Raw genomic sequence first — 13,725 nt, 5'->3', positions numbered from 1 at the left:
AGGGAGAGAGCATATGCACTTTAGCACTGGTTAGCAGTGGTAAAGTGCTCAGAGTCTAAAAGCCAGCAAAACAGTGTCCAAAAAGTGGAGGGAGGCAGGCAAAAAGTTAGGGGTGACCACCCTAAGGCTGTCAGGTCTAACAGTGTGTTTCTGGGGAAATAGCAGTACTTTACTCCTACTTTTCAGGGTCTTGGGGTGGGGTATCTTGGACACCTTTAGTGTTTTCTTACACTCCCAGTGACCCTCTACACACTACACTAGCCTAGGGGCACATTGGTGGTTTGCATTCCACTTTATTATTATATGGTTTGTGTTGCCCCTAGGCCTATAGCATCCTATTGTATTCTACAGTGTTTGCACTACTTTCTGATTTTGGTTTTTGTGTATATTTTGTGTATTTTACTTACCTCCTAAGGGGCTATATCCTCTGAGATATTTTTGGCACATTGTCACTAAAATAAAGTACCTTTATTTTTAGTAACTCTGAGTATTGTCTTTCTTATGATATAGTACCTATATGATATAAGTGGTATAGTAGGAGCTTTGCATGTCTCCTAGTTCAGCCTATGCCGCTCTGCTATAGCTACCTCTATCAGCCTAAGCTGCTAGAACACTACTAATCTACTAATAAGGGATAACTGGACCTGGCACAAGGTGTAAGTACGACCTGGTACCCACTATAAGCCAGGCCAGCCTCCTACACCGGGCTTGAGAGAGCCTGCACAGGGTCCCAGTCTGCCTTGAGCAGTGTCAGTATTGGCTGCAGGGCATGCTGGGAGCCAGTGCCTGCCTGTCCTGGAATGACGAGGGACAGAGGAGTGGCGCATGGCGGAGGAGGTAAATGTTTTTCTTTTTCTTTTTAATTTTTATTTACAACCCCGCATGCGTGCCACATCACCCCTTCTTGTTGCAAGCTGCGACTGTATGCACGTGTAAATAAGTAAGTCTTGGGGTCTTATGACCACTAACCAAAAGAACTGGACTTGGGGATTTATGTAATTGACGTGGGTGTGTGGGGCGGGAGGGGGCTGAAGGGTTTTCAGGGGACATTGGCGCCTACCTGGCCATATGGAATGAAGTCTTATGACCAGCCATAGCTATGGAAAAGATGACCCCTGATAGTCAACAAACTACTGAATCCATCAAGAAAGTGTGAAGCCCAATGGTCCTTATCCTAGAGCAGAAGTTTCCACCCTTGGGGCAGCATTGGGTCTATTTGAGATAAAGATGTCTGAACAATGGCAGATGAGTTTCTACTGCAGGACGGGTTAGGGAAGGAGAAGCCCTCAAGAGACCACAATATGCAGGATGGTAGGCTCAGGAATGGGGGGAGTGAGATTTGAAGGGGTGGGAGCTTGGGGGACACTGAACATTATTGTAATCTGTGAAAAGCATCATACATTGTAGTTTACTGATTACATTTTATTAGGCAAGGGACAGATTAATAATAGTGACTCATTGATGAGTACGTTCCGTCATACATGTTGGCATCGATCAATGTATTGCATCCTTTTACCTACTAAAAACAGTGTTATACTATTGTTCATTTTTTTGTATTTTAGGGTGGATACTCACCCTCTTAATTAATACCTAGTTTTTTACAGCATTCAGTTGAATAGGAGAAACTCCTGTAATAAGCACGAAAATTGATCTCGGTTGCAGCGCGCGCTGGATAGACGGCGTCTCCTGTGCAGAGGGTGAACCACGGACGTTCAGACACTACTTCTTTTTTCGACATTTCCTTCCTTCCCAGAATGGTTCCTCTTATCGCCATGTTCTGTTTTTCTTCTGAAACCCTCTGATCTGCGCCCCCACACCCCTTCCCACACCCGCCTCACCTGCAGTGCACGCTCAGTGCAAGATGAGACGTACTCGTTAATCCTTCGCATCGGACTTGTATCTCTTGACAGAGCCGTTTCTAGGCGCTGCGTTTTTCGCCGAAGATGAGGTTGGTCTCCTTGGATGGACTGTCTGTACTTCAGGCCGCTGACCAGGTACACGTCGCAGAGATTCACTGTCCCCCAAACCCACCCTCCACCTTCCCCGCCCCCTCTCTCCCCACCTGTTATCGAGATATGTTCGCTGCAGAATAAAGATGCCCTTATAGACCTTAGCTGTGGGTATGTCGTCGACGATTTAGGAAGGCTCGGCTTTAAGTTCGGGACTACAAGCGACGCTCGAAAGAGTGTCACGACCCGATAGCAGTATACCTTACACATACGTTAGAAGTTGCTTCAGGTCTAGTTTCCAGGGAGCTGTAACTCTCTCTGCCTGGGTAATGCCTATTAAAGTGGGAAGGATGTGGCGTAAAGGCCACAGCTGCCGACAATAGAGCTAGGAAGGCAGGAGTCTGGGTACCGGCTCAACATCCTGGGTTCAGGGCAAATCACTAAATCTCCCCGTATACTAATTAAATAAAACAAGCATTTACAATGCCGTAGGTCTCGCAACTGCTTGAGTTGAGCTATTGGGTTGTAAATGCATAACTGGACTTTTCTTGCCACTTACATTGATCGACCCTGCCGCATAATTTGGTCCTCTCTGCCACATAATTCCAGTGGCCCTGCATATACATAAAGCACTTCCATTTGCCTTCCTTTTAAGAAAGCATTAGTACATGCATTAAATTTCCCCTATGTAATTAATAATAAGCTGTTTTTGTTGTAAGTTGTAGCTTGGTGAATAGTTGTGCAATGTGTGTTACTGAAACTCTGTTCTAGATCATGTCAAGAAAGGCAACATATCAGACGAAAAGCACTCCTTGAACTTTCACACTCTAGTAATCATACCGTCGATCAAACTAACCCGCCGCCCCTCCACACATTCACGCAGTCCAAAAAAGCATAAAACCAGTGTAGCTTGGCCCTTTTTACCAAAAGCATTTTCGTTTTTCTTTTTCAAATGCCGAGGAGTGACACAGCTGAGAGCTTCCCACCATACAGTACAAACTCAGATCTGTTTTCCGCACAATAAGATTAGAAGGAAATATACTCCAAAAGTTGCCCTTTACCATTAATATATGTAAACAGTGCAGAGCTGCATGCTGACTACGCTGGTTTGCAGCGCTAAAGAGCACAGCGTGTATCATTAATGTCACATTAGTTCTCTATAGATGAAGATTTCTGGCAGAGGCCGCCCACAAAGGGGGCATCAGGGGCCGGTGCATTAACAGCAGCCGGGGACCTGGAAATTACCGGTTCAAGCCGCTTCAGCAGCAAACCAAGAAAAGGGACCAAGGCTGGCCCAATGACATTTGGCCAATGAGAGCCCAGCAAGGACAAAGAAATTTTTTAAACCCCCCTATGGGGGGACACCGTCGCACCCTCAGCTTGGAAGGCGGACTAAAACGATTTCTGCTGCCCATGCAGAAATTACTTTGTGGTACAGGAGGGACAGCGCGCAGGATTTTGAGACCCACCCACCCACCCACACCAGAACAGCAGCATTGTCGCAGGGCTGAGAGGGCAAGCAGATGGCAGTAAAAGGTGCATTTTCGTTGGTAAAAGAGGCACACCGGTGGGCGGTGTGCTGGAGAAAGGCTACTAACCTTGGGATGCCTTACGGCAGGGTAAGTAGGCCGATGGGGGAGTAAGCGGAGCACGGCACTCGCGGCCCAGACCCGCCTGTTGGCAGGGCACAAAATGAATAGACAAGGTAGCGAGTTGAGCCTAACAGCACTAAGAGGCTACCCCCTCATGATCAGAGAAAGAACCAACAAAACTGGATGACCCCAAAAGCGGCATGGAGGATGGCCTCAACAACAATAGGTGTCAGAATAATGACAAGCAAATGACCAGGACTTGAGTGATTTATAGCAGAGATGATGTCATGCAGCAAAGTTATGATCCTGGCAAAATGATTTATGTATGACCTGTCAACTGTGATTTATGACCTGTCTCCGAATTACAATTTACGATCATGACGAAAGCAATGTGTGGCACTCAGAATGACTTATGACACTGTATTAATTTTTATGGCCGTGTCATCTTGATTTATGACTGAACTCTGTGAGGGTCATTACAACCCTGGCGGACGGTGTTAAAGCGGCGGTAAGACCACTAACAGGCTGAGACGGCGGCCGTGACAATACCGCCGCCGGTATTGTGACCCAGCTTACCGCTGTGGATTTCCAGCGGTAGGAACATGGCGGTAAGCACTATCAGTGCCAGGGAATTCCTTCCCTGGCACTGATAGGGGTCTCGTCCACCCCCCACCCCCACTCTGACTCCCTCTCCTACACCCCCACCACCTCTGCCACACCCCAAGGGTGGCAGGACCCCCCTCCCCACCCGACCCCCGACATTACCATACTCATACACACCCGACACGCACACAGGCACCACCAACACACATACACGCCCACACACCGACATACATGCGAACATCCACACACACAGTCAGACACGCACACCCACATTCAAACATACATGCACACATCCATACAGACATAGCCACAGACATACACGCACTCATTCCCAAAACAGGCAACCCGCTAGCATACACGCACTCAAACACCCCCTCTACATACACCCACGCACACCCTCAAGCACGCACACAACACACAACACCCCCCTCCCCTAACGGACCATCGACTTACCTGTTCCGTCGATCCTCTGGGAGGGGACGGGAGCCATGGGGGCAGCTCCGCCGACACCACACCGCCAACAGAACACCGCCGTGCAGAATCACAGTACGTGATTCGGTGTACGGTGTTCTGTTGGCGTGGCGGTGGAGGTGGAGCAACCTCCACTTCCCGCCGCCCGTCACTATGGCTGTTGGCGGCTCTCCGTCAGAAAAACAACGTACAGCTGCCAACAGTCATAATACGACGAGCGGAAAACCGCCACCACTGGCGGTCTTCAGCACGGTGGTCCCTCGGCGGTCTTGTAAAAAGATGTTGTGTCGCAAAAGTTTATGCATGTAATAAAACTGCGGCCAAGTATTCCCACAGCGAAATGCAAACACACAGTTGTTGTGAGTTTTTCAAAAACGTATATGGGGAATTACATTAATTGGAGTGGGCCAAGTGCGGGGGTTATTTGTTTACAGGAAACCCACCCTTTTGATTGTTACTTTGCTGTTCGGTACAATAATAGTATAATTATTTCACTACCCTACATAAAATTATACTTTTCAATAAACCCCCCACCCCAAAAACATTGACGATTACCACAAAAAAACTAAGCAATTTAGGAAAAAAATCTGAGTCTGTGTGCAAAGCTTCACATGCGTTAAAATCGGGCAAATAGCACCATATATACATGGAAAAAACACACACATTTGCTAACTTTAACAGTGATAGCGATTTTAACAATTAGGCTAATTTCCTCTTTTATAGAGCATAGGTCTCGCCTTTCTTAACCAAAGTACAAAGTAGGTAACCTTCTTGTGGGAATCCAGACTCCTTGTTGCATCCTTTTTGTTTTGTAGAAATATAAGGTGAAAGCCTACTACAAAGTGCAAATTTGCTAAACATAACCTAAAGACTTCTACATATACAATAACCTTCTAAGCCGATTGCAGAAACATTTTTATCCCTGCGCAACATCACGGGTAAATCCTTTAAAGCTTTGTTTAGAAAACAGACAGCTATGCTGAATAAAAGAGAGAATTAGCCTTGATGTGAAGATTGTGATCGTTCTTGTAAACAGCATATGTGTTTTTTTAAAGGCATGCCAATATTTTAGGTAAAGGCCACCATTAGCAAAATATACACAAGGGTGCCCCTCACCAGCAGCAAACCTAGGGAGTTAGGGGATATGTAGGGTTGGCAAGACCAAAATATCACCACCTCCATGGGCCACCCCACCACAGCTGGGATGGCTAAAGCTTAGTCAGCAGGCTGTTTGTGACAAAAATCAACCTTCTTCTGGACTGCAAATTCCATTCAAACGAGAATGAGTGTGTTTGTAAAGTTTCTGATTATGTAGTTAGTGCACAGCACCTAAGTACGTCCAGCAGTAACACGTGTCTTCTGTGATCACATAAGGATAAAAAAAAACATAAACATGAAACAGAATAACATCCATAGAAGTAGCACAGCTAAAGCATCTTTCTTAAAAAATGTTTGATGACCTGTAAACGCAACTTTTTTGGCTATTGTTGCACACAGTTTGGTTTGGACGTGGTTCCACCCTTGCCCACATTTTTGACACAGACTCTTACCTAGGCATACAACTCCATCTCCCCCGCACGCTGGGTTGTAGGCATATACTCAGTTGCCAGGGGTAGTTCTCCTACAAGCTGCGTAGGCTAAGCAGCCTCACTTATTATCTTCACCCACATCTTTGTGGATAAAAGCAATATCAGTGCTATTCTCAGCAGAGAGATGGGAGAGGTGCCTGTGATTTCATCCCTGCCTTTCACACCTAAACACTGGCAAATAAAGCCCTGTGCAAAGTGACAGATGGAAGTTATCCTGGTGTAGGGAGAAGGACTTAGAGAGAGGGTAAAGGGCAGGAGTAAAGTGCAATTGGGTGTGGGTGACTGGTGAGTGTAAAGGAAGGAGTGCGGGCTGTTAGTTTTTGTTAGAAATGGGGTCTTTGGTTGACAGTCAGGTTACCCCCTTTTCAAGCAAGGACCCTCAGTCTAGACAGTAGACTTAACTTCAGAGTGCTAGGTGTAGAGTATTTGTACCAACACACACAGTAACTTAATGAAAACACTACAAAATGACACAACACCAGTTTAGAAAAATAGGGAATATTTATATAAACAAAACAAGACCAAATCGACAAAAATCCGACATACATAAGTCAAGTTATATATTTTTAAAGATTAAACTCAAAAATAGCACTTAGAAACACAAAATGCTTCGATGAGGTGATAACACGGCATCGTGACGGAGTCGTTCCCAACAAGCTGGCACCAGCGGCGCCGGACACGAAGTCGCGTAGACCCCCAAGTACAGTACATTTGGTGAAGAGTGAAAACAAGTAAATGCGCAAAGTTGGGGATCGCGGCGTCGGTGCGAAGCGTTGAATCCGTGCACTTCAAGCGGCGTCGATCACGACGTGGTGCGGCGACTTCCACGGAGTCGCGGACTGTGGCGGGGCTGCAGCAATGTCGGGCCTGTGAAGATCGTTGCATTCCAGCAAAGGTCACGGAGACGGTTGCAGGCGGCGTCACCGAATTCAGCAGCGGCGTCGGTTCGAAGTCGTCCGAAGTCGATTTCCTTGGATTTCCACCAGCTTTCCTTTCAAGGGCCCAGGGACTGGATAGGGCACCACTTGTAAGAGCAGGAGTCTCTCCAGAGACTCCAGGTGCTGGCATAGAGAAGTCTTTGCTGTCCCTGAGACTTCAACCAACAGGAGGCAAGCCCTTGAAGATTTCTTCACAAGATGGAAGGCACACAAAGTCCAGTCTTTGCCCTCTTACTCTGGCAGAAGCAGCAACTGCAGGATAGCTCCACAAAGCACAGTCACAGGCAGGGCAGCACTTCTCCTCAGCTCTTCAGCTCTTCTCCAGGCAGAGGTTCCTCTTGTTTCCAGAAGTGTTCTAAAGTCTGTGGTTCTGGGTGCCCTTCTTATACCCAATTTCTCCTTTGAAGTAGGCCTACTTCAAAGTAAAGTCTCTTTTGAATGTGAAATCCTGCCTTGCCCAGGCCAGGCCCCAGACACTCACCAGGGGTTCGGATACTGCATTGTGTGAGGACAGGCACAGCCCTTTCAGGTGTAAGGGACCACTCCTCCCCTCCCTCCTAGCACAGATGGCTCATCAGGAAATGCAGACTACACCCCAGCTCCTTTTGTGTCACTGTCTAGTGTGAGGTGCAACCAGCCCAACTGTCAAACTAACCAAGACAGGGAATCCACAAACAGGCAGAGTCACAGAAATGGTATAAGCAAGAAAATGCTCACTTTCTAAAAGTGCCATTTTCAAACACACAATCTTAAAATCAACTTTACTGAATGATGTATTTTTAAATTGTGAGCTCAGAGACCCCAAACTCCACATGTTCATCCGCTCCCAAAGGGAATCTACACTTTAATCAGATTTAAAGGTAGCCCCCATGTTAACCTACGACAGGGACAGGCCTTGCAAAAGTGAAAAACAAATTTAGCAGTATTTCACTGTCAGGACATAGAAAACACATTACTATATGTCCTACCCTAACCATACACTGCACCCTGCCCTTGGGGCTACCTAGGGCCTACCTTAGGGGTGCCTTACATGTAAGAAAAGGGACAGTTTGGGCCTGGCAAGTGGGTACACTTGCCAAGTCGAATTTACAGTTAAAACTGCGCACACACACACTGCAGTGGCAGGTCTGAGACACGATTACAGAGCTACTCATTTGGGTGGCACAACCAGTGCTGCAGGCCCACTAGTAGCGTTTGATTTACAGGCCCTGGCACCTCTAGTGCACTTTACTAGGGACTTACTAGTAAATCAAATATGCCAATCATGGATAAACCAATCAACAATACAATTTACACAGAGAGCAAATGCACTTTAGCACTGGTTAGCAGTGGTAAAGTGCTCAGTGTTCAAAAGCCAACAGCAACAGGTCAGAAAAAATAGGAGGCAGGAGGCAAAAAGATTGGGGATGTCCCTGCATAAGCAAAAAAAGTCCAACAGTTTTATATAGGTGAACTCAATATGAAGGTATTTGAGCATTTTAAACACGAGCACCAATTACAATTCACAAGCAGGACACGTGCTAGGAACATAAATGAAGGCAGCGCTGTGCAGAAAGCGGGGAACGTTGTGCCTGTCTTTATATGGCTTTAGTGGTCTGACTTGTTCAAACGTGAAGGGAGTTTTTCAGGGAAGCTTGTCTAGAGGCGGCACATGAGGGCAGAAGTGTGTGGTGCAGCCAAAGCTGAAGGCGTATGGTGACCACCAGGGGCCTGGGCTAGGAAGCAGAGCACGAAGCAGGAGACAGCGAATAACTCATTTACACGTTGTAATTGTAACAGAAAACTGAAGAAGCCGGGCACCTTATGAGTGACACTAAAAAAAGGATGTAGAGTTTAAGGCAAAGCAAGCACAAGAATTGTTAAAGGGGCCTCCACTGGCCATTTGGAGGAGTTGGACAACAAGCAGGAAACAAAGATAAGCAGCAAACTGGGAGGGGCCTGGGGGACGGGGGAAATCGTCTTACTTCAGAGAAAGAAATTTATCTTGCATCCGGCATTTGATCTCCACCTTGTCTTTGAAGGCACAGCAAATGTGAGGGGATAACAAGAATTACAGCTCTGTTTTCATAAACAGAAGTCAGAGCACATGCAAACAGTAACAGGAGCAGGGAAGAAATCAAGCACTCTGGTCAAATGCTCTTAGAGAAAGGGAAAAGTAGTCCCTAAACACATCCTAAAGTGACACAAGTGGAAGGGTACAAGTACACTGGGGCATTGCTCCTGGAAATGAAAAGGAGGGACAAATAGGAAAAATTGACCAATAGCAAGCAGGGATTTTTGAAGGACACTGAACAAGCCAATGGAAAGCAGTAAGCTCACAATGAAGTATTTACTAAACTATATACAAGAGGTCTCAAAAGCTCGACCTAACTAGTAGGACTACCTACAAATAAACAAAGCAGAGCGCTGTGATAAGGATAGGTCTTGCAAGGTGACTACAAAGTTTTTAAAGAGAAATTCTGTTAATCGCGATCGATTCAACATCGACCTGACGAAAACAATCACAGTTCTTGCTGCTGCATTTGTGTACACTGTTGAGTGTCATCTGTGAGCGGACAGATTTATGACCGAGATGGTGATAAGTTACACAGGAAGAAATAATGGGTTTAGACTTGAGAGAAGACAAGGGGGAGAGTATGTGTAGGACAGGAAAAGAATTAACGAGGAGATTGATGGAGAAGAGGCACAAGGTGAACCCGGTCAAAAACAAATCAGAAGAAAGAAATAGGAGATGCAGCAGGGAAAAGAAGATGGAGAGGGAAAGCGAGGGAATAGATAAAGGGAAAGAAATGCAGAGGCCGAGAGAATGAGATGCATGAAGTGACACAAATAAGGTGTCAGCAGGTACACCACAGAACAAGCTGCAACTTTATTACCACCTTGGTGCAACTCAATGGAAGATTGAGCCAGCCACTCAATGACTCTAACCAGTGCTCTGCAGGCTACTTTCTGTATCATGTGCACTACCCCACATGGCTAATTTACCTAAAACACTCAGGAGCATATTTAAGAGCCCCTAGCGCCACCTTAGCACAGCCAAGCATAATTCTTTTTACACTAAGGCGATGCTAAAGTGGATTTTCTGCCGCACCATATTTACAAAGTGGCACAATGCATGTATTGCTCCACTTTGTAACCCTTTGTGCCACATTATGCTATGCCAGGCATAATGTATGCAGGGGTGGGCATTATGGTGCTATTAGGCCCACATAAATGGAGCAGTGAAATGTAAAGGATTTCACTGCGTCATTTTTGGCGTCATTTTTAAAGTCTGCTCAGAGCCAGGTGTTAAAATGATGCTCCCATAGTAACCTGTGAGCCTCCTTGCATTTTGCTGCATTAATGTCAAAATTGATGATGCTAGTATAGCAAAGAACCTAAATAGCCCACCAAAAATGTTGACGCTATTGTGCTAACGATCTCCATGGTGTGCCATAACCATGGTGTTGTTAGGTGCTGGTAGGGGGATGCAAGAAAAGTGGCGCATCATAGCTGATGTGCCACTTTGTCTTAAATATGGGCCTCAGTTTATTTGATAGGCAGCGCTACATGTGAAACCCAATAAAACCAGTGTTCCAGGGAGGCTTTGGTGAGGGCAGTGTAAAGCTGCTTTACTATGTAGGATCTAGCCCCCTAAGGAACACTACCACTTGGCCGTATCATATTACAAAACTACTGTTGCCAGTCTGTCCTGCAAAAAAAGCAGCGTACATTTGTACACATCGATAAAAATGAAAAAAACACAAGGTTTGAAGTGAAAAAGAAAGTAAATCTTTGTAAAAGAATTATAGTTTAAAAATTGGCAATAGTTTACGAACAGGTCATCTGGCACTGCTGAAGAGATCTAATACTACCCGAGATCTTAGCTAGTATCCTCGGACACCAAGAAGGCATTACTGCTGAAAGGTCACACTCAGCGGCAGCTGCCAAAAATCTCAAGGGGAGGGGCAGGCAGGGAGGCAGGGAGAGGGGCCAATAAATAATAAAAAACAAAATGCATATTACTAATAAAAAAATTTACTTACCTTTCCACCGCCGCCGGCTGCTTCGCTCTCCCATTCTGATTGTGTCCCAGCATTACCTGGGACACCAGCACAGGCTCCCCATGCAATCCTGGTCCTGCTCTCATGCCATAACTAGATTGAGAGCAACACCAGGATTGGTCTGAGTGGCACGGGGCGTGGCCAAGATGGCAGCCGTGGCAGGCACTTTGTAATTAGCTCCTGCCCCAAGAGTATCCTGCTAAATCTCACCTATCTGACCATAGTAGCCAAGAACTCTGCAATTCGGACAACACTGAGACACATCCTATGCCATGGTGTGCCATAACCATTGTGTTGTTAGGTGCTGGTAGGGGGCTGCAAGCAAGGGGGTGGGGCGGCCAACTTTGGTACGCATCCCTCACAGCCAAGCCCACTGCGTTGGCACTTTAACCCAATGCTTTTGACCTTGCAGAGTCTGCTGGGGACTGATGAGTCTGCCTCTGCAGCGCCTACACCAAGAAGGTCCAACCTAAGAGGAACGGGAGTGCACCTGACATGGCCAGGGATGGCTCAACTGCTGAGGGAGGCCGCAGGTGGAGCGGCAGCTGCATGAGACAAAGAGATGAGCTGCGGGCATACAGGTGACACTTCCTGGGGACCCCATCACCACATCCCTCTTTGCTAACACCATTGGACCTTCGCTGCCAGCACGGTGAAGGTCCCTCAAGAGGGGAACGGGAGTGAACGGGGGTGTGGCCTGCTCCGGGGGCTGGTCCAACTGCTGGGTGTGGCCACGGGTGGAGCAGCAGTCGCTTGTAATACAGAGGTGAGCTGCGGACCCACACACAACACTCCTCAGAGATCCCACCCCTGCATTCCTCATTGCCGGCACCGGAGGACCATTGCTGCTGGGCATTTAACCAAGAGGGCGAGACACCCTGGGTGCAGAGATGGAGCAGCTGAGAAGAGGGAAGTGCAAAGTGCAAAAGCATTAAAGTGTGCCCCCAAGTCTATACACGAGCTGTGCCCCATCAAACTGCTGCTGAATCACCGTTGTCGGTGGCAAGACCTTATGGGCAACTCGGGGAATCTGCAGTGCACCGATCGTGGGCCAGATCTTTCAGAGCATGCATAGAACTTGTGAAGAACACACTGCGCACACATGCAGAAGAGATCTGAAACAAACGTTCACAGAACAACGAGCCGATTGGGTGCGAGCTGGGCTGTGTGATGCATGAGTGTGTGTATGTGCACAGCCACTTGCGGACTGTGCACTTAGGATCTCTCCATCCACGTGGCACTACATTGCAAGCCTGTGACTGGTGCAAACCAAGACACTTTGGCAACACCTCAAGGTATAACATCGGATGCGGACAAGTGTACAGTGGCCTCTGAAGCTGCTTGCACTTCTCTTGACACAATGTCTAATCCATGGCCCTGCGAAAGCAGCACAATTTGGAAACCGTGCCTGCAGCATGCATTTTCCTTACTGATTGCGCTGCATCAGTTGGAGGCCGACTCCAAAAGCGACAGCTGTGCACTTACTGGCATACCCTGCACTGCTCCAGAATCAGGCACTCTCAGACACACGTAGTTACCAAAACCCAGGTCCCTGTACAAAGTTTGACCCATTCATTATCCCGTGAAACTATTGTCATTATGAACAAAAATAATATCATCCCTTCACTGACTGGAAGGTGCCAATACTCATCCTTACATTTATCTACCAAATTATACCATACAAAGCCAAAATGATGAAAACCAAACCCTCTAGGCTCACAGCACAGGAACAATTGGACCAGTTCCAAATGACATCTGCCACATCGGCGCCACCATGGTACTACACCAAATGGAAGCTATGCTTCAGTCACACTCCAATCAATTTGAGAAAACCCTGCAGGCTATACAGGACACTAAAACCTCACTAGAAAATAAGTTTGACTCGGTCTCACAGGATGCCAACCTCCTACATCTGGATCATCACAAGCTGACCAGCAGGGTCGGAGTCAATGAATCCTCCCTGGGTGCCATGAGGCACACTGTTCAAGAGCTGCAAACCCAAATGAAGCATCTCAGTACGGAGGTGGCGGAACTACACCGCAGGGTTGAGTACACGGAGTGTCGCTCTCTGCAAAAGGACATTCGCTTCATGGCCTTCCTGAAAAAGCAGAAGGCCAGAGTGCAGAGCTCTCCAGAGAAAACTGGCAATTGGACACCGCATTGACTGGGAAAACCCCCAAATTCTTCTCAGTTGAAAGAGTGCATAGAATTCCAGGGAGGCCGCCCCACCTGGTGCCGCACCTTGTCCTCTAATAGCTCAACTTCTTAATTCTCGAGATCAAGACATGATCCTGCAACGATTTAGAACCCATGGACCATGGAAATATGAGGACACATCTATTACAGCATACCCAGATTTCACATCAGAGGTGAAATGTTAATGCAGCTCTTACACGAAGATTAAGGAACGCCTAAGGAAGCAGAACTTCAAGTATTCTTTGAGGTTTCCTGCCAGGCTTCGAGTGGTAGACTGCGAAAAGACTCACATCTTTTCCACACAAAAGGATGCCTGGATGTGGATGATTGTCAAAAGTATAGCA

The 13,725-nt window shown here is 47.0% G+C and overlaps 1 protein-coding gene across 3 annotated transcripts in view; it reads left to right on the top strand.

Moving 5' to 3' along the window:
- The first annotated feature begins 1,767 nt into the window (after positions 1–1,767).
- The window catches only part of MAG (myelin associated glycoprotein), a 331,431-nt gene continuing 319,473 nt past the window's right edge, over positions 1,768–13,725 (top strand). For 2 of the 3 annotated variants that reach the window (XM_069201179.1, XM_069201178.1), the window contains exon 1: positions 1,768–1,948. Coding sequence is in view for 1 of the 3 variants with exons in the window: in XM_069201177.1 (XP_069057278.1) it covers positions 1,944–1,994 (51 nt within the window). In the remaining 2 variants the exon portion in view is untranslated. Of the gene's footprint in view, positions 1,995–13,725 lie in introns of all 3 variants that reach the window. The other variant, XM_069201177.1, reaches the window with a different exon arrangement.

Source organism: Pleurodeles waltl, chromosome 7, assembly GCF_031143425.1.
Source record: "Pleurodeles waltl isolate 20211129_DDA chromosome 7, aPleWal1.hap1.20221129, whole genome shotgun sequence".
NCBI classification, from domain to species: Eukaryota; Metazoa; Chordata; class Amphibia; order Caudata; family Salamandridae; genus Pleurodeles; species Pleurodeles waltl.
Note: the sequence above shows the minus strand (reverse complement) of the source record. Positions and strands in the feature narration are given on the sequence as shown.